Below are 22,399 nucleotides of genomic sequence, written 5' to 3' on the forward strand. Positions count from 1 at the left end.
ATCGACGAGACAGGACTTGAAAATTCCTTTGATACCGATTAGATGTTCGCATCGAGTTTCCATATTAATGCTGGAATCCTTGCATAGAGTCACGTACGGTACTTAGGCAGATAAGGAATTGCAATGCTTCCTTCTGTCAAACCGTCACGCTCTCCAAAGAGTCGGCGACGCATGGATCTTACAAGGGAAACTACCCAAGTGTTACACTCACTTATTAATGAAACTATGCCAGCTTGTAGAGCTCGTCGAGCTGAACACGCCTATATCCCCTTTGGGGGCAGACGGCTAATTGTTTAAAAGATATTAACAATTACAGTTAGTTACTCCTTACATTCTGAAGTATGACAAACTCACACATACAACTCGCAATCTAGAGATCCACGGTTCAAATCCTTGGTTCCCAACATTTTTTTTTTTTTAATGATAATTTGTCTCTTTTTGAATAACTATTACATAAAAATTATCATAAAAAAAAAAAAAATTTTTTTCGGAACCAAGGATTTGAACCGAGGACCTTCCGATTGCGAGTCATAGATCCGCTCCGTGGTTAAACACATGACTCGCAATGTTAAGGTCCTCGGTTCAAATCCTTGGTTCCCAACAATTTTTTTTTTTTTTTTTATGATAATTTTTATGTAATAGTTATTCAAAAAGAGTGCCTGTAACACTTGGGTAGTTCTTCGTATTAGTCTATTTCTTCACGATTCGTTTAAATAATTACACAGCTGGTACCCGACGACAACCTTGATCTGTTCTATTCGTTGATAATGCATTTAATCGCGAAGCAATATAACAGTTTGAAAGGGGAATTTTCGTTATCATCCGGGGACATGTCTTTACGAAATGGATTAGATGGTGATCGATCATGCAAGTCTGACATGCACACCTTTTCCCCTCGAACTTCCGACACCTATCGTTGATATCCCATGATGGAAGACGATCATGAATGCTTCCCGTTCGAACTATTTCCCTCGAATCAATATTCTACCCTACAATTTGCCATAAAAGTTCATTTTTATTTGAAACGTTAAAATATAGAAGAGGATAACAATGAATCTTTCATTAATGCGACGCGATGTTTCGTTCAGCCGTGAACAGAGATTAAAGTGGATTTCGTTGGAAAAATTTACGGGTATTATTTGCGAAACGTTTTAACTAGCGACAACCGGATGTCGGTTTCGACTTATTCTGTTCAACGCACCACTGACCGCAACAGTCACCGGATTAATTGCGTGTCTTTCCATTATGGGATTAATACGCGCGTGCATACACGCTGAAAGTCTGTATTTGCGGAACGATGTTTGCCCCGTTGTGCAATCGATCGATCGCAATATAGAGATGGCATGCTATTACGGCTTTACATCAATATTTACGCGAGACGTGAGATTTCACGAGATTTCAGTCGGTGCTCATAAAAATGATTCCTTTCGAGATAGATCACTGCGCGCAATATCTGCTAAAATAAGACTAGCTTTTATTTACAATTACTCGCGTGATCGGCCACTATTTTTGACCCGCGGAGCGTTAACTGCTCGAACGACGGGGAAACTCTGCCTATGCGATTACACGTCGCGGACGAGTTCGTTAGGGAAGTTTTCACAAGTTTCTTCGCATCGCGTGAGTGCCAGCCATCGACACGTTCTCTCTATTGCCTTTCCCGACCTCCACGCACAATTTCCCCTTTTTTTCGTACCGGTCGAAAGAGGTGTCGACTAGTAGGCTTAATAAAGCTACAGCTCGCAGGCTGGTACGCGAAGTCGGAATTAAAATGTGCGTGCGCACGTGCGAACGTATCCCTTTTCCGGATGAGTCACGACGGCTTTTCAAGGGCGGAAACGCGAAGGGTGAGCCTAGACTACCGGTTACGTTTTAAGTGTTCTCGAGAAAGGGGAAGGCACGAGTGTATTAATCATCGATTCGATTACAATGAAACGAGTTTGATCGTGCTACCAGCCAGTCTCTTCCACCCACGGGTGAATCTTGGCCTCGTGAAAGGCCAGCTGCGCTAAACTAATCGCATTTGCATTTAGGCCCGTGTATCTGGGATATCCACGGTAATAGATGAATAATAGAATAACATTAGAAAGGTGACCCAAATTTTTCCCCACTCTCACTTGATTAATCGCTCGGCTAAGCGGAACGCGCGGCCAAGGTGGCGATGAAGAATGCGAATTCGATGGCACGCGAAGAATTCGCGGCGCGAAAACGTCGAGGGGAATTGCTCGCGTGTCGGCGCCGAGAGAAAAACTTTTGCGGCTCGTCGAAATCGGTTTAGATGGGGAAAAATAAACGGCTCGTCGACGACCGAGTCTCGAGACTTGGCAAGGTTTTCGTCTACGTAAAACAATACGCGTCGAGAAAGCGTCTGCTCGTTCCTGAATCATATTACTCGAAGGAAAAGTCCTGCGAAGAAAGAGCCAGCGAAAAGTGTCACGTCGACTTCGCGATCCCGAGAACGAAGCAAACGAGAACGGAAGACTGCTGGGAATGTCTTCATTTTAAAGTCAGATTCTCCTCGACCCGGAAACGGCAAGCCTGTCGTTTGTCCTGTACGGTGCAGCAACTCCTTTCCTTGTAACTGACACGCTTTTAGAAATTACCGCGATCCTCTGGATCAGTTAGATAAATTCTCTTTAGCATACAAAAAATTGAATCAATTTGAAGGACAATAGTTGCCATTATTTAGAGTATATACTTTGCACATCCTTCTCTTTGAAATTAATCTGGATTCTCGCAAGTAATTGGTAGTAATTAGTTATTTTCCCAAGACTATCTTAGTCGAAGAGAAAGCGGAGCTTCCATAGTATCGAGAGTAACGAAGTTACTTTAAAACGTTTCCTACTCTTAAAATTCGCTTATCTGAAGCATTACCGGGCCTCGGAGTTCTGTTAAACGGGTCCTTTGATCCGAAAAGGAATTATTTCATCGCCTCGTTGGCAGACTAGCGAAGGAAGAAAAATAGAAGGTTTTCAAGGCACGGAGGTAAGGCGGGACAAGGATGCAATTCGCAAACAAGATTTCACCTTAAGATATCGAAGAAAGGTCCCGATGAAATATCGTTTCGCGTAGTACAGCGTTTCGCTCCGGTGTCGGAGTCTTTTCATTTTCGAAATTGAATTACCGACAAGCCGAGGAAGAAAAAGGCGAGCCTTACTTATCCCGGTGTAAAAAGGAAATACTTTAATCGTAGCGAAGGCAGTGCTCCTCTCTAAGCATTATTGTTCCGTGATTCGTTCCGCTCTCTTCCTCTTCCGACCAACGCGAGTAATCTGGACACGGACACGGCGCCTGCCAGAGGTTGGCCCCTTTCTGTCGCTCTAACTTAACTCATTTATCCCGACCCTCTTTTTCGACGTACTGCCAGGCACAACCATCCCACCCTCTTTTTCTCTCCTCCCTTCCTTTCACCTTTCTCTCTCATCGTTTCTTTTTCACGTTACTTTTCTTTTCCTTTCTTTCTCCCTTTCAGCCTACCATCTCCATTCAGTTTTGTCTATCCCATCGAGGACTTTTCATTTTTACCCTCTCGCCCAGTGTGTCTCATTTTTTCGCCACCTTCGTTCCTCGGTCTTCCTCTTTCTTTCTTTCGTTTCTTTGTTTTTCCAGCATCGCTTCTTTTATTTTTCGTTTCTCGTTAGCGCGGACCACCCCCATCGACTTTTAATCTTCCTGTCCCACTCGTTAAGGTTTCGCGAGACAAGAGAAGCGTCTCGGTTATCATCGCCGAGCGTACAGGTACAAAGAGTCGTTTCGTGTAGTCATTAGTTTTGAACACACGTTTTTCTTCGAACAGAAATATATTTAGCAGCAATCAAATCGTTTTCGCGTAACCCTTTGTACACGAAGGAGAAACAGAAATACTATTTTCTCGAGGTTGCGTGCAGCCGATAAGTTTACCCTTAAATTTCCGCGCTAAACAACTTAATACGTGTACACAGAGTAATAAAAAAAAAACAGGAAGCGAAGGAGGGAAAAGAAAATCACTGGTCTACCCTGGCGTTTACCGCCTCTTTCTCCGGCTTCCTATCGTACCTCTCTCGCTTTACCTTTCGTCCCGCGACGACGGGACCGACCTTCAATTTCCGGCGAACGAGTCTAGCTGCACGATACAGAACCAGGGAAGCACGAGTTGCCTAAACGTTGCCTCGCTTGCCAACAGCTCACAAAACGTTGCTTAATTGCACGCGAATCAGGGAGCCACGCTGCTAGACAGGGGCTAAATTAATTTCGAACTTAATTGCTACCGTCCGATTGCGTCTACGTTATCGGACAGCTGATGATCCGATAATTAATTTCTTACTTTCAAACGCGTATTTCGTTAAAACGCTGTTCATATATGTTGGAAAAATAATATGAAATACGATATTGAATCAAAATTCGGGCTCTCTCCATGGTCCGCCGAGGGTTGATCCTATATTTATACCACCTGTATTACTTCGATCGAACCAAGATCAACCAGAAATCACTGGTAATTACTAAACAGGCCATCAACGGGCCGAATCCAAGTCAAACACGATCAAAGATCAAAATTAACACAGCGCAAACAAGCAGACCACCACCCACAAGACCGATCGCTCCGAAATTGAATTCGATCCGCTTCGTCGTTTCCCTGGCTAGCGGTCCTTCGATTTCGGCGCCGAACGAAGGAGAAAGGGTAGCGAGTGATCGCGAGACGGAACGCGAGAAGGTGGTGGGTTTACCGAAAAGAACAACGGAGCTTTCAAGGGAATTGAAAATGTCTACTGATAGGTAGGCAGCTCGGTGTCGCGAAAAACGAAAAGTCACCAAGACACGGTGCCGTCCAATCCATTAAAGAGGGACAGAAGCGAGCTGGGCTCTATCCTTGCCTTGCAAATATTTGCTACATAAATCTGGCTGGCAAAACGCTCGGATCGACCCCCGCGGCGCTCGACATTTCTCCTCGCTCCTCGTACCTGCGAGGTTCAAGGTGCGTATTCACCGAATCCTGCTCGCAAACAATGCTCGCCAGAAGCTTCTAAACGCTGTGTGATTTTTTCATCGACACCTGACAGCCCTGTCCTTTTTATTTACAGGATAAATTCGAGCACTCAAAATAAATATCAAACCGAATATTGGTCCCCTGTAAATTTAGCTTAACCCGTGATAAATTTTCAGCAATATAACAAACGTTGCTGCCTCTTTTCCTATACTGTAATTTTTTCTAAAGAAATTCAGTGCAGTACAAAAGAATACAACAGTGGAGAGGCACCTTTACGCGCGGCTGGCTCCCGCTGCGAGCAACTGAATGGAAACGAGAGTATCGGCTGGAGAACCAGATACGCGGAAGCCGAGCAATTTGCATACCAGTTACTAGCAACAGACTTTGGTTCCTTGTAAAGAAGCAGAAGGAAAAAGAAAAAACGGGAACTGCTTGTTGGAGGGTCTGAGTGGATAACACGCTTGAAATTCCGGCGGCGAACCGCGAACTGTTTACTGTTATCGATTATTGGTCCTTCACTGGGTCAATTACGAATTCCAACGGAGTAATTTGTCGGAGAGAGGGGTAACGAATTTGCCTAGTCGCTCGTATCGAAGCTACTCGTAATCGTGGCCCTTTTAATCGTCCTACGATTAATCAGGCCACTAGTGGTACTCATTTTTCCAGCTGCATCGTGAATGCTCGTCGAAAGAAACTTTCGACTATGCAGGCAGTTGTTCGAGGATTTGGTGTTTCGGCTACTTCAGAATTGTTTCGTGGTTCAAGCATCTGCCAGATTGCTCTGCTGTGAGTCTCAATGGTGCTCAATGAACTCGGGGAAAAATGTTAAAAAATGAACTTTGTAATTGTAATTTTTCCTAAATAAATATTCATTCAATTTGACGATTAATGTCTATTCTATAAATCCTGATTCCTCGTTCGCTGTTATCGTGCAAATTTAATCATCACCCGCGGTATTGGAGCTACCTTTCATCTAAAGAGAAGGCTTCATTGAAACACGCGTTACTCCATTTTTGATCGTTGTTCCACCCTCGCGGGCTATACAAATGACCGAATCAAAGCCGACATCGGTATCGAATAGAAGGCAACGATGGAACATAGACGAAGGGGTAGGCGCGGGGGTGCCGTGTATGTAGAGGACGGAAGTCGGGGCGAGTATCACCCTTCGTAAACTTGCCGGGATCGACCGGGAATTCCCATTACGTTGGGGCCAATCAAAGATGAAACGTCTCCGTAGCTGGTAGACGGTTTAATAATCCCGCATGTTTGCTCGTCGAGCCCAAAAGGGCCGGGCCCCTCGCGAAGTCCTCGAACAACGCCTTTGAGATTCATTCATAACCGAAAGAGGAGCTAATACGAAATAAACGAGAAAGCGCTTCGATAATGAATCCGTTCCTCGTTAGGATTAATATTCGTGCAAGTACGAAGCAAATGTTTCGATTCTATTAGAAAGGAAAGTAGACGCGGAGATAGAAATAAAGCGAAATCGCGTTCGAGCCGCGAATTCCAACGTCGCATTCCATCGTCGGTCGACTTCCTTTTTCGCCGTTCTAAGCACGACCACGCGAGAATTTCATATGCGTACGCGTACGAACGCGAGGGTTGCACCTCGGTCACGCCTCGTCGACGCTCAAGATACGCTCCAAGTTTCCCGGCAACCACGCCAAAGCGGATCCTCTTCCTTCGTGCGTGCACACCGAGAGACTGATTCGATTCGCGAGAGACGAGCTAAGAACAGACGAGACAGCCTCGAGAGAGAGAGATAGGGTTAGGGATATTCTTCTCGTGGCATCGAGCAGCTATTCTAGGACCAAAGCTTCCCGTACGCGAATATAAATGCGAACGGAGAAATAAAAATAACACCGTCTTGTCTCTCTCGTCGCGATGCTAACGACCCCCCGTTTGGTGAAATAATCGTGTAAACGTTAAAACGTCTGAGCAATCGCGTCGATAAGGATCGCGAAACGGATAGAATGTCGAGAATGGCAATTAGAAACGCGATCGCGTTCCGTGGTTGGAACTGCTCGTTAAACAGTCAGAGAGACAATAACAGGTTGGGCGAGGATAAAATTTGAATCGTCGCGATGGTATTAATTTCCAGCCTGGCTTGCGCTACGTGACACCAGAATCGTGTAACAGTGGTTGGTGTCGTATAATAGAATGCCTGGTACTTATCAAAGGGGGTGGTCCTCCCGGAGGATGTGTCACTTGGGCCAGCGCTCAAATCAGATTTTCTTCGCTTAACGCCCTGTCAGTTCTCGCTTTGCAAGCGCGTTGCTCGCTTCAGGAATCACGTCGGCGTCCGTCAGGCCGGTTTATTGCATTTCCAGCGGGTTTCGTCTCGTTTTCACGGTTTGTTTCGCCCTTCATTTCCCGCCGCCCGTCTCGTCGCCGCGCTTCAACGAGCCCCCCGTCCTCCACCACGACGACGACGACGTTTCTTCAGGGTGTCTGCGTACGAAACGCGCCGTACCGCGCCATTCTTGCAGCTTCTGACATCTTTTCGGTCGGGTCGCGTCACACTTGTATCTTTCTTCCAGTTCCGTTTCCTTTTTATCCAGTTCACCGTCTTTCGCCTTTCTTCCTCGTGCTCCCTTCCGCCGCGTCAACTTTGATACAAAGGAATCAGTCTCCTTTAACCCGTCAAACTCTTCATCCCCTTTTTTCCTATTCCGTTTCCACGAAGGAGAATTGGATCAATTCGCGATGGAAACGGAATTTATAAGCTACACCCGCGTTTCTGTATTTCGATATCGAAGACGGATAAACGAAAATGAAATCCTTTTTAATTCGAAACAACAAAGTGCCTGTGAACCGAAATTGTCGCCACCATCCGTCTGGTACACGGTATTAAGTGTCCTTTTAAACGAGTTTCCACGTATCGGGTGTCCTTTTAACGCGGAAACCTGTCCCTTTCGTTTACGGGCACAGGAAGAAGGGTTTCGGTATCAAGCGGACGTGAAAAGTGACACCGAAACAGCCGGTTATACGACGAGGAACCCCAGCACGTGGCTACGAGCGAAGCCTGACACTCCGCAAACTGGCGTACCACGCGACTGCTTGAATTATTCAATTATTTCGCTGGAGGGTACGCGCCGCGCAAGTATCATCCGCGAACAGAGACGCGACGACGTGGCTTACTACGAAATCCTGTCCCATTTTGCTTTTACCAAAATACCGTGATTTCCTCGCTGTAAATAGAGAGATGCTAAAATTATCGTCGAATACTTTGTAGAATATTTTTCTTACGAATGAATCCAGTTTAAATTATTTTGAGAATCACAGTTCTCTTCGGGTATCGCGTTCACTTGAATTCTATAGAGTACTACAATGGGTCAACGATTACAGCAATTATCTTGGTCGGCTCTTGCAGCGTCAATTAACGTTCAATCTTGTCCTTTGATCGATTCTCACGGCGCTTTGGAGCGAGCCAGCTTCCTGAAAAAGAAGCTTCATCGTCCCTTTCTGCGGCTTCAGCGTTCGCAGGTCAAAGGACGTTCGACAGTGACCGGGGGCAGAGCGAGTTTATTAAAACGTTGGCCGGACCTCGAGCTAGAGGGGCATTCTTCGCGTCGTTTCACCGACTCGGAACTTTCTATCGCGGACCAACGAACGCGAGATTACTCGCGGATGAATCGTCTGAACGAGCCGGCTATTATTCCCAGCCGAGGAATGTGGAATTTTCGAAATAAAGAGGCTGGCCAAGCGCGGCACGAAACTTGCATACGACCGCTTGCGTCTACGTGCACGGAATTCGTTCAACCGTTCCGGGGCTGAAACTTCTTCGCGTAAATGAGAAGGATAGGAACGCTTTTTGACGACTCGACAGAAGTACGTTCCAACACTTTTAGAACTTCATTAGTCGTTATGACTTTCAGACTTTTTATTATCTTGCCGATATTTTGTAAAACGGTTTCGCTGTCGTACCACTTCTCTTACTAGCCGCTGAAATTTTCTCTAAATTGCAATAAGAAAAGCTATCACCATGATTCTCCGCCCCTCGATGCGCAAGAATGCAAACTGCCTGTTTTCTTTGAAAGAAAAACTGAAAGCGGTGAAGTGGGTAACGCATGCCTGGCACGTAGCCAATTATCGAGGTTAATTAACGGAGCGCGTAAACAAATCGAGAGAGGATCGTTCGGTGGAAAACGCTCGTCACCCTTTCTCATTTCCGCGAGGAAATAGGGCTCCCTTGCTAACGTGAGATCGCAATGACCCCGGTATCCCTCGTTCGCTCGGTTAGACGAACAATTAGGAAGCTGTAGTTTCGCGTGTAACCACTTTACGCCTCTGCTAAACGCGCGCACTTACGTTTCTCCGCTACTTTCTTTCGCAGTTTCGATGCCGAGCACGAGAGACTTTTCATTGGCAAGCTGCGGAGAATGTTGCTGCAGGATATCGGTGCGCGTTAAAACATTTATGGAAAGAGTGTAATTTTTAAACGGGCAGAGTTCTTCTCAAAGTACACACTTCGCGGAATGTAGGACACGTACAGACGAAATGAAATTACCGAGAGAGGTCGGAAAATAGTTTCAGCAAAGAGGGGAATACTTGACCCTACGTTGGTAATCTGGGTCGTTCGACTTTCCACGGAATTTCTATTTTTATTCAAACAAATTTTAGATATTTTAGACGATGGATCGATGAATGGAAGACGATTGAAAAATGTAAAATAAAATATCAAAACTAGGAAATTTTCATGTTCCCCCACCTTTCTATTCATAAAAGCATCCTACCCTCGTGCCTCCTATTTCTCAATTTACCTAGCCGGCAGATTTGAAGTTTGCCAAGTAAATTCCGTTTCGGGCCAGACCCGTGTTCGGTAAATAAACTGTACTTCCTTCCGGGCGCGAAAGCTCTATAAATAAATTGCAGCCGCTTTTATCGTTAGTACGTTTGATTCGCGACCGAATTTAACCCTTTTCACTGACAACTTTCGACCGACGTATACAGTCGCTTTTCCACGTTCCACTGTACGAAGGGAAACGTTCCTTCGCCGCGAAGACAATGCTCGATTTTACCGGTGCTTTATTAAACTTTCCAGAGCAGCTGGCTTTAACAGTAGAACGAGATGCACTCGCCGTTTATTCGACCGTGTATCGCGTTCTCTACGAACAATGAAAACCGACCTAAGATCGGTTCCAGCATGCTCCGACGGTGCACGATTTTGCTAAGCGATAAAATCTACGCTGTTTAGGCGCAGGTTGCAAGACTCGCAGAATCGTGTACCGAGTTACCGTTACTCCTTGCTAAGGAAACGCTATCGATATCCTCGAGTAATAAGGAACTGCTGGCATCGATCAGCTTGCGAAAGCAATTCCTATTATTGAACCGAGGAAATGAAAAGGAACGAGGCGTTGTAAAATAGAATTTCGTTGAATCGAATCGAGCTGTTCCGATCGTCGCAAATTTTCCCCTTCGTATAAATTATCAAATAGAATTGCAAAAAGGATTACGGTCATCGGAGTATCGATAATTTATCTGTACGAGCTCGAGATTAATCCTTCCTTATTTCTGTGGAAAGAGAATCGAAGATCGATCAATTTACCGGAGATTTGGTCTGAGTTTCTCGCTAGATCCGCTTTTCCAATTTATCCAACTACACAGTCGGAACGGAGGACGGTCTGTAGAGTGTTCCAAATGGCTGCCGTCTGTGGTATTAATCATTGACGAGAGTTCTACAGGATTCACTGGTCAATTTGAGTCGTTATTAGTCGCTATTAATTACCGACCCTTTTCAATCCTTTCCGGTTGAAGCTCGCAGAGGGTTGCGATTATTTCAATCTCTTTATGCAACTCAGAGAAAGTGCCCAATTATATCCCAAATATGTAAATGTGACTCTGACAATTTTCGCAAATTAAAATTCTTCAAAAAATCTTTGAAGATTCAGAACTTTTAATTTTCTCATGAATCCTGTATCTAATTCATTGAAGAATTTGCAATCAACGTAGCGGATGGAAAAATTCCAAGTATCCAGCAATAATCTACGAATCATTTCGTTTCGTTTCTTGGAACAACCGTGCAGAATCCATTTCTCGATACCCATATAAGCACGGAGAATAATCCGAAGTTTCGCGGATCGAGCAACCCTGAAGTTAATGAGCCACGTCGAAGACACCACCGTCGAGGCGTTGCAACGCGGCGGGAGAACAGGAGGTAAATCCGCGAATTCCGCGTCGCGTTTTCTTCTTCCGCGCGTCCTTCGTGCCTGCTTGAACGCAAGTTGGAATTCTTCTTTCTCCGGGCGACGCGGCGCAGATGGTCGAGCAACTTTTTCACGGCTAAGGATCAAGTTCACCGCACGACGATCGTCGCTGCAACGACGAGCAAAGCCTGGTCCCGCGGGTGATGCAGGTGCAGCCTACGGCCGGGGTCATCGACACGACTCCCCGCTGTTCCTCGCGCTCTTTCATCCCACTTTCTGCTTCCTCCTCGAGCCGCGTTACCGTGTTACCGACTTTGCGACCGGGAATGAAAGCAGCGATGAAAAAAAAGGTTCGAAAACACCGAAAGCCGTCTGACCTCCTTCGAGAAGATCCATTCTTTTTTCACAGATGGATTGGACGAATTAAAATGAATTGATTGGAAATCGGTCATTTACCTTGGTGAGATTAATTAAAATTGAACGGATTAAATTGTATCGCGGTAATTTAAATTTAGCCGAGGTTAATCGAGTAGATCGTAATCACGAGCCCCGGTTACGGAAGATGAAACGCGTACGATGCAATACGATCCGTGGCAATGTCACGCTGTGGAAGTTCACTGTCAGAGAAGCGTGGAGCTCGTAATTTTCTACCATCTCCCCGAGACCGAATCTCCTCTAACTCTTCGCACCGCTTAATTTCCGCCTCCGTCTCTTCCCTCTATCATCGAAACTTCACCCTTTCCTTGTCTTATCGAGACTGGATTCATTTCACGCGCGTTCTACTAACTAACTTCGACAATGAAACAATCATTAGTTCGATCGTTTCCTTCTTCTCTCGATATCGGTCCGAGACTTAAATCTCGACTGATCCGGCTTCAAACTCGTGTTCAACTAGTTACTATCTACCTTTTAACTCGCCTAGATCGGTACCTTGATTAAGTTCGAGTTACAACCAAGTTCGAACCACGAATTGACCTCGATTCAGTTTATTATTCAGCTGGTCTTGAAACTTTAGTTTAAGTTACCTCGGGTTTTCGTTGATCTTAACCCTTCGCCAAGTTTGGCACGGCAAGAGAAGGGGTTGATTATTCATTTCTAACAGGGATTTGATTGTATCGCTTCCAAAGCGAGGTGGACGATTAAAGATTCACGCGGTCTGTCGTCTGGGAGCGTCGCGACGAAGCCTCGAGTAGCAGAAAAACGAGACGAAGGCTGAAGAGCAAGGATGCGTAACTCGGCACCGGGCTCTTTCGTACGCGTGTGCAAATCATGCGTGTAACGAGAGCCCTACGCGAATGGCTAGGGCTCTGTCCCTTGCCAGCTTCCGGGGATAACGACGTGAACGGCGCGAAAGAGATAACGAGGAGAAATTTAGGGCGCTTCTGTTCGGGTTCCTTCAATCCCGAAATGGCGAAACTCTGTAACGGTGAGAAGTTATGGTTAGCCATGCGAGAAGTGAAAATTAACCATGGACCGTGTATCCAAACGAAACTGAGAAAGAGACGAAAAATTACACGCTAATGGAGGATTCCACTGTTTATGATAAATCTGTTACACGCAATTTACACGTCGAAGCGAAAATTTGATGGAAATTTCAGCTCGTACATATGTACAACACCGAATGGAATGGTGTAACAGGAAAGCTGACTAATTGGATATCAACTGGAAGCATGTTAACACGAACTTAATCCCTCGGTTACACGGGGTGACACACATATGACTTTTGTTCTCGGATTAGCCTGTTAAAGCGTCATACGTACAAAGTTTATAAGGCTTCAAGGAAGCTATCGCGGGACGGAAATCGCTTAATAAGCAAATCTCTAACGGGCGAGATTTCAGCGAGGCATAATAGACATAGTCGGTGCAACGTCTGTTCCCGGAAAGCAGACATTTATTCAAAGGGGATGAGTAAGACGCCCAAAGAGTCGTAAACGAGTTACTCCTACGCGTTTTGCGACGAATATACATCACCGTTCCTTTGTTTCCCTTTTCTTCTGTATAGTGCAATGTTGCTTTAGGGAAAATTCCAAAAATCCAACTTTCTTTGCATTTTTGAATTTAGCAAATCGTATAAAGAAATCCCACCGTTACATAATTTCGTCTTTTCATCCGCTTACTGGCAAGGAAGGAATAGTGAACTTTGAATACAAAGGGGAAAAGCTACGACTGGAAGTAAACGCACGTACACCTCCCTTAAAGCAGAGCCGGGCTGCAAAACGTAGCCAATAAAAAAAGGCCAACGACTGTAAGAAATCTTGGCGACCGAAAATACGGAGTACAAGACGAAACGCTGCATTGTGCAGTCCCCGAACGAGGAGAAAGACGTATCGCGTACATTGGCACCGGTCGTGGGACAGGGAGAGACAGAAGCCTATGGGGGATGCAGGAAGTTGGACGCAACTCCTTGGCACAGCTTCCTAAAAAGCTCGTGGTCCTCTCCCGAGGGAACCATGTTCGAAATCCTAACGACCGTTCATGATTTACTCTCTGCCCGCGTTAACAGCGATGACGTTCGCGATACACCCCCGTCTGATTCTCGGAGCAATTTCTTTGATAAATAACATCCCTTATCTATGAACGCCTTCGGTCAGCGAACAAAGTCCCTCTGTGTTCGGACAAGCGAAGGGTCGTCGAGTTAAGTGTCTGTTCGACAAACGACTTTGGCTTAGGGATGTTCGTGGACATGGTTTTTGAGGATGTCGTATAGACGGAGAAATTAAGAGGTTCCTATGGGAAACATTAATTAGAGTTCTTGTATCGCGCCAGAGGAGAATGTAAATTACAATATTCGGCTTTCGTGGTACTCTGATTTATCTACGTAAAATTTCATTCAAAAGAGCATCGTTTCGATTTTAAGCAAAGATCGACGCCTACGGTGATCGAGCATCGTCGACTGTTAGAATCGATCGGTCTCAGATGGGATCGGATAAAATGCAAATAACCCGAAGGAGGAAAGATCGCATCGGGGCGTATTAACGCGGGAGAAATTGAAATTCTATCGATGGATGGATCGAACAGGGTGAGCAATGTTCGCAGACGAAAGGAGGAAGCCGGTTTCCCCGTTGGCCGGACACCGTGGTGCGTGATTCACTCAAGTAATTCCGATCACACGAACGGTCTTAGCGTGGTAATGGCGGTGCGTGACGGTGAATCGCTTCATTCGAAAACGAGTTGCGATCCTGGTGGACGACGTTACATCGTCGTCTTGGAACGCAAATGAGGACAGGCGAGATGTACCGAGCCGCGCTCGAACCGGTCTCTTACATGCAACAAAATCTCGCTTCATCGACGTTTCATTACGGATTTTATTGATACTTGCGTACCTTTCGAAAACGTCTACCGCCGTCGTGATTATAGGTTTCCGGGTCACTAGGAATTGGGGTACCAGGAAGATTACCCGTGTCCTATGATTTCTTCGAGTTACGTGTCTAAATTAGTGCAGATTAATCATCTAACTACAGGAGGACGTATGAGTGCGTCCTGAAATGGGAGCGCGAAGTTGGCTGACTATAAATGTTTATTCTACTGGACACTGATATTATCGGTCCTATCGCGAGAAAATTATTTAAAAATTAAAATTTTAATAAAAAAGCCTTCCATTCGTATTTCTATGCTACGAAGTTCCCTAATTAAGTACCTCGAATGGATCACGTGAAAAGCACCCTAAAAAAGTATAACTCATCTACGCGCAAATCTCAATTACCACGAATTATCATTATTACGCAGCAATAACAAAACGCGGCAATTTATCCGTTAATACTCGGCCATTTATTTACTCCACGCTCCGGGCATTTCTAATTGGCGTGCATTAAAACAAGAGGAGCTCATCTGCCAGCAGGAGACGAACACTCGGGTCTCTGGCTTTGCAGTAATTAAGTCTGTGGCGTATTACGAGCAGTCTCGTGAAAGGACCGAAAGGGAAACGTCGCTAAAGAAACATCATAGACGCGATTCGACGAAACAGCTAGTGTACGGAGCCAACGTAGCGGACACCGGGGCCTACCGTCTCAAAGGAGTTACCCTAGGTCTTCGAAGTTTCGAAACGTCGCTTGTGATTCACTGCCGACCACCTCGGACATCCATAATACACGCTCGCGCGAGCCTGACAGTCGTGTAGGATTCGCTTTGGAAACTGCAACGGTAAACGCGGTGACGATTCCGTCTATCTTTACGTGGACAGGTCGTTGACTAGCCAAGACGGGGACGTTTTCTTGCGGCCGGAGAACCGGTAGTCACGTTGACTAAATGCAATTTGCATGCATTATCTAACGCGTAACAAGTAACAAGCAGTCCCGCGAACCAAGGGAAAGGAACGGGCCAAGTCGTTAACCTCGTCAGTGATCCAGAAACGGAGCCGAAGGACGAGCAGCGTGATTTTTCGTACATCGCGATTTCCTTGCCGTTACGAGGCCAGATTGCTCGTTAACGAATAATTTACGATAATGTAATCACCTGATAACCAACGGAATTTATTCAGATTGGAGACCAATCAGAGATACTATTCCTCCTTTTACTGGTTCACTGATTAGGTTGATGGGAAAGGTTTCGATTTATTCCTCGATTCGAGATCGGTCATTTTTTTAACCGAATAGAATGCCAAGTTGAATTTCAAAGATTCGCAAAAGCTGATATTCGAACTAGGATTCGAATATACGACAAAGCTTTTGCATCGATCTAATATTTCATCGAGAGATTCCATTTCCCCTGGCCTTTGACTCGCTTTTTGCCCGGCAAATCGATCGCAATTCCCAACTCTCTTTTCCGCGTTTCGTGATAAACGTTTCGCGGTAAACGATCTCGTTCCGGTGACCGTCTGCTCGGTCGCCTAGTTTCGTAAATCGCTCGAGTTTTATTTATGATCTTCGACGAAACCAGTGGTCACCCGGTGCTATCCACTACGTTCGAATATATACGACTATTTAGCGGATCTCGTGATACCGATTCGCTTTATACCGCGACGAGTGCCAAGAAATTTTTACACGGGAAACACGGCTTCTTGCCGGTCCGACGTGCCGTCACCGATCGAAAATAGTCCCGCGACCCTGCTGGCTGATGGATTATAAACACTTTCACCACGATTTCTCGTTGATCCCTCCTACTTTTAATTTTACTCGACACCCAGTCTGACCTGCATCCTCGATCAAGAATATTGCAATACCGAACGCGTGACAAAATAATGCAGGAACTACTTTCCAAGTAAATTGGATTACGCGATGAAACTCAGGATACTTACTGGCAATTACGTTGCGATTCATATTGAATAGCTTTCACAATTTCCTTGCAATTAATAAACTGTCGGTATACCGACGGTTGCCTATTCCTTTTTACTTCAGAGACCAGGAAGTACGCGAAGAATTTGAAGCGAACGGATAACCCTCGGATTTGACTACTCTATTCGAATCCATCGTGTTCGAAAGCAATCTATAGAAAGGACGCTTCTCTTTCCGAGCTGCAGACGAGCGTCTCGAATGCAGTCCGCCCGGTCTGAAGCAATATTTGGACTCGGTCGTGCCAGCGAGTGTCAACAGACCTTAGGAAGAGGACCGGTCCAGCACGGCTGTCCAACGTCGAGTATACATGGAACTTGCTTCGAGAACTCGATTCTCCCGTCGACTTTACGTCGCTTCGGACCAGTCTCCGCTGTTCGTAGGCAGACGCAGGAGCCAGGGTTAAAACCGACAGCAACGACCGCAAACGTGACGGTCAGCGAGAATATCCTGTTGCTACCGCGTCCACAGTCTCGAGGATCCCTCGAAGAAGTTTGCCCGATCGAAACCGGGACTACTACTCGTCCTCGGGTTAAACTAATTTATCCGAGAATTCCCCACCCCCTTGAAAATCCATCGAACTAGAAGTCTCTTCAAGATCCCTGTAGTCGATGCTGTTCGTCGGTGTGTTACGCCATAAAGGGGCACGAAAGAAGAGAAAGAGAGGACTCTCTCTGTGTGCTTGGTCGGCTCGCGAACACTGGCTGAATTCAATTAATTAGTCCGACCGTCCGAACGAATTACTTAAACGACCCAGAGAAACGAACAGGGACACGCTTTGAGAGTCTTGTAAATTCAATGTTTCTGCGTTTTCAGGAGAATGTCTTCTGAAATGACTAAATTTTAATTAGATCAGAAGCACCGCGACGAGATGATGCCGGTATTACGAAATTCTAAGAGGATCCGCACCCAATTTCTCGACGATGTGGGTCACGCTCCGTTTGGCATCGACTCGTACAAGACACGACGAATCGTCGATGAATGAGAATTTGATCTATTTATAATACCTCTGGGCCGATTTTCAAACAGAATTCGTACCAGTTTCTGGCCGTCGACGAATCTCGTGGCGAGCCAGCGATTTTTCTTTTCTTTTTGGAGAGAGATAGGATAGTCGATTCGGAGCGGCCGACCGGTCAAGAGATCCGGTGACTGCGGAAAATTAGATAACGGAATTAATGAGCTGCTGTGTTCGAGAACAGAAGGGAGCTTAATCAAGGCTCGTTGGGATGCGAACCACGACAGACCGGCCGGTGTTCTTGATCACGTCCTCGGCGTCTCCGAACCTCACTTTTCTCTTCTTTTCGGCTTTCTTGCCAACTCTTCGCGTATCGCGTGTTCGTTTAAACACAACTATGTTACTGTCGACGCAACTTATCTTTCTTGCTCAACGATGCGCTCGGCAACGACCTTGTTGATTGGCAATTCCACTGGTTTTTATCAATTTCCAATCTGAAGCAGTTACGCTTCATCTGCCGTGCTGTCGTCTTTCACTGGTTTTCATCCGGCTACTGGTTCCTTTTGCAAATCGTACGAGTTCTTCTTCGGCAAGAAATTCAATTTCAATTTAATCAAGCAATAAATAGATACACGTCCGACGGCTTTCAGGTGTAATTTCAGCAAGATCCAAGCGAGCATCGTACTTTCGTCGATGCTATTAATTCACAAAAGCGAGCGATACGGAGGGATCCTTGTGTAGCCAAAGAACCGGAGTCCCGATGTAGTTATCGGGGACGAGATAAACGAACTTAATGAGCCCACTCTTCGAGAACAGTGGAGACCCTAACGACAGGACACGTACAAGTGTACACGTACGGTTAATACACTTGACCACCATTCACAGACGACACACACCGCCTTTGTTCGCCACAATGTCCCGCTGCTTTGACCATTGTTTTGCAAGCAAGCATCGAGATTAGCGTTTCTTTGCCGTTGACAATGATCGATTCTGCTAAGGGCGTACACCGGTGTCCAGCCGTTTCCTTTGAATCGCGACACACGACTCGCGCCAACTTTCCTTCCGAGATAAATTTCTACCACGAAGATTCAGTATACGCTTTCCAGCTTTCGAGAAGCTTGCGTACAGGCATAAAAGGACACTCTCCGAAGCATCGTCGACGAGTTCAGGGGGTAAAGACGTTCCCGACGAGCCTCGCCGCGACTCAGCCATCCAGCCTTCTAGAATGCAAATTCGTTTAGCGAAGAAACTCGCTGAGTGCATCGCCGCAGTCTCGAGTGCACATCAGCAGCCGGCAGCAGGAACTACCAGCGACGAGGTCACGGTGTATTCCTTGTGTGCGTGCGTTACGGCTACAGTGACCGTGGGAAGCTGCTGGATGGTTAGGTAATTGAAGAATTTCTCAGAAAATGGGCACACGCGTGCCGAGGCGGAGGCGAGCGGGTAAACGCGAGTGCGCGATGCTCACCTACGACGTTTCAGCGTAAAACATGCTTCAGAGGATCGAGTCGAATATCTGTCGAATCTCATCCATTAAACTAAAGGACCAAGAAATCGTAAGATCGTGGAAAAAGAGATTGGTACAGCAGCTGCAGAAATATGGAATCGAAAAGCAATAGAACTGCAGTCGTTGTGCAATCTAGCACTTAACGTCACTACCTCTTCTCGGTGTTGCTCAACGCGTTATTAACACATTCGTAACACGCGGCTAATTAAGTTCGATAACTTATTGCCTCTCGTGACACCGATTTCTCCTGTCGAAACCTACTTTCGATTTATTGGAAATCACCTTGAACGGGGGAAAAAGGCAACGAGGAAATGGATCTATCCGCGACGAGGCTCTGTCAAACGTTCGGGCACAGCCGCAAATGACAACGGGGCTAATTTTCCGGCCGGAAAATCACGGAACAGAGCAGCTACCGTGAACGCAACGTGTCGGTGACACCTCAACAAGTGGATACAACGCGTGCGCACATGTCGTTGACGTTTCGAAAATTCGCGGATAAAAGCTTATATACACCAGCGGTCAGGGTTCGTCGAACCGTTCGCCTCTCGCGAAAATTTAGGGTCATCGATGCGGATGCACCGAATCGATGCGATTATTTTTGGAGCCCGTTTCGATGCCCGATATTATTCCTCGAGTTGCAAACACGTCCGATCAAAGGAGGGAATAAAGATGGTAGTTTAAGAGGGTAACAGATGTTGACTTTCAATCCTGTTCTCGCGGTTTAATTAAGGGCATTCGAGTTGCAACAAAATAGCAAAGGGAGGATTCTCTTTGGAAATAAAGAACTCTTTCATGTTTCACGAATGTCACGAAGCATCAAAGCGAAGCAAACAGAAAGTATAATATATACCGTCGTAAAATCATTCCCCTAGTGCAATCAGTTTTACAACAGCCTGTATGATCGGAAAAAGCAACCGCAGGCGTGCATAATCGTCCGTATCGAGATTCAGACACGAACTGCATTTAATTGGATACGATTCGATTCAACTGGGGCAAAAGGGGATGCTCGATACGTTTATGGTTCGAAAGACCATTGATGTTGGGACGAAAAACAGGAACAAGAAGGGACGGTTAAAATAGAGAAGCAAGTGACGAAAGAAGAGTAAGACGTTGAGGACGAAGGAACAGGGCGAAAGAAGCTGAAAGCGATTGACGAAAAAAGAAAAGGTGAGAAATGAGCCATGGTCGAAGGATCAGACGAAAGAAGTTTGAAAAGGAGACGAGGAAAAAGAGGATAAAGAAGGAGAGGCCCGTTATGGCGACCGTGTTGCATCGCATTAACCAGTCGACCGAGTGATCTTGATCTCATCTCTCACCGTGCTGCCCTGCTTCTTTTACCGCGGATCCTTTAAGCGTGATCCGGTCTCTAACGATCGCGATCTACCGAGTTTTAAGCGGTAGATTTATCACCTTAATCTTCTACGTTTGCAAAAACGAAACTCCATTTGGAGATCTAAATACCTACAGATAAAAGCCTAAGAGCCGTGCGTCGCCGACCTTCCGGACGGATCCTTGATGTTAACATCCTGTATTTTCATTCCGTACAATTCTGATTCATCGCGATAATTGCGTGCAACCATTTCCCGCGATTATCCGCTCCAGCGTGTTCGCGAGAGAAAAAAATAACGGCTTTAGAAACTGTTTTTCCCTAACATCGAATAACGTACCGTTTCGCAATCGTTCGACCGTTATCGTTCGCTATCTTTGCACGCGATTTACTCTCGCGGCCGCGATGAATTAATTGCCGGCGAGCTTACGCTGTTACTCGCGTAATTGCGCGCCGATTGCGTAATTGCGAGGTAACGAGCAGTGGCCTTCTGATCGAAGACGACCGAGTCGGTTACGCGAAACTCGGCCAGGTCGATGACCCGGGACCAGGCGTTAATTAACGATGTACACAAACCATGGGGTTACGCTTCTCGCACCGGGACAGCTCTTCCACGTTCCCGTTACAACCTCCGTTTCCTGTTTGCCCTCGAAAATTCCATCGCAAATACACCATGAATTTTCATCCGACGTGATTACCCGTCATTTCGTCAATGTATTTTCATCATTTATAACTTGTGTATATTTGCATGCAATTGAAAATAATAGTAATAATATTTAACTTCAGGTGTGAGTTCTAATATTCATGCAACCTACGAGGGCCAGAGGTTAATTGCAATGCGAGGATGGATCGCCACGATGCTGTCTCTTAAGCTGATAGCCGTATCAGTTAATAAGACGGTGAATTTAATGATGTATATGAGGAGATAGTGATTGTACAATATTCGCGTGCGAAAGGTTAATTGCAAATCGCGAAGGGAAATCGCTAGGAGATTCTTCTTTAACCCTTCACGCAAATCCATCCGCAAAAACTTGATTAAACGATCGGTTTATTACTTGCTTCAACGTTTCAAAGAAGAATTTGTATGTAATTCAATTTTTAATTTTAAAGTTTCTAACGCGTGAACGTTTCGAAAAACGACGAATAGGATATCGTAAATGTTTCACGGTAAAAGGATAGAAAAAAAAAGTTAGGATGAAATAAATCTAAGGTGGACAGAATCGCTGGTAAATTCGATTCGAAACCGGTCACACGGAAGAGTACACACGTGGCGAAATTCTTCACCGCAGAAGCATTCCCCTCTACCCCTAGGTGATCGGACAAAAGAAGAGCAACACTCACCTGAACGTCCACCAGATGTTGAAGCACATCGTGTTCAGCCAGAAGAACGCAGCCAGGAAGAAGAAGTGCGCCATGATTGCTGAAACAGAACGAGAAAAATGGGCTTTGTTACAAACTTCTTTGTTCGTGTGGTTAAGACGCTTACGGGAAACGCTTTTCTTTTTCAAAGGGAGGAATCATTCTTCTTCCGAATAACAGTGTCTTGTACGTGAGATAAAAATATTGTTTCAAATAAATTTCTTGCATCTTAACCCTTTATCGTATTATTTACCCCATGATCCAAACCACAAAGGGTTGAAACTTCTACAGTTCTCGATCGAATGTCGAAGAAAAGATTCGATCAATCTTTTCAACGCGTCCTTCCAGCTGAAACGGAACCGCTGAAAAGCGTCGAAACAAAAGGACGCAGAATGTCAGTTCCCAGGTTTGCGATGAACGCTTAAAGATTTATGAATCAGAGGGGTGGATGTTCAGGCTGTGGCCTGGCGAGGGCCAGACGAAACTCCGGGGAGCGACAGCTTTTCTAAAGATCTATTTGAAAAGATGCCTGGATGACAAGGGAGGGTAACCGGTGGGTCTTGATCAATTTTTCACTTGGTTCTTGGTAGTCCTGCCGTGGCAAGAACATCGTACGCAGCGTTTCAACCGCGACCATTAATTTCTGAGAACTCGATGGTCCGACGTACGCGTGGACACCTCGTGGATGAAAAAAAAAAAAGAGCTCGTTTCGATCGAGCACCACTCGTACAAAGGAGGCTTTCTTTGAGAAGGGAAAACTCAGGTGGCTAGCAAAGAAAACTGGTCGGGGTGGTTTGTCCGTCGCGAGGGGTTGCAAAGTTGCCACGCGAAATGGGAGCTGAATTGTTCCGCCGTTGAACGCGCTCCATTTTGTGAAG

At 45.8% G+C, this 22,399-nt stretch overlaps 1 protein-coding gene across 1 annotated transcript in view; it reads right to left on the reverse strand.

Annotated features, from left to right (window-relative positions):
- Window positions 1–22,399, reverse strand: part of mthl1 (adhesion G-protein coupled receptor methuselah-like 1) — a 107,080-nt gene that overhangs the window by 46,091 nt on the left and 38,590 nt on the right. The window contains exon 4 of the mRNA XM_076693325.1: window positions 21,504–21,582. Coding sequence (XP_076549440.1) covers window positions 21,504–21,582 — 79 coding nt within the window. The remainder of the gene's footprint in view (window positions 1–21,503; window positions 21,583–22,399) is intronic.

The sequence above is a fragment of the Osmia lignaria genome, chromosome 3 (assembly GCF_051020975.1).
Source record: "Osmia lignaria lignaria isolate PbOS001 chromosome 3, iyOsmLign1, whole genome shotgun sequence".
Taxonomy (NCBI): domain Eukaryota; kingdom Metazoa; phylum Arthropoda; class Insecta; order Hymenoptera; family Megachilidae; genus Osmia; species Osmia lignaria.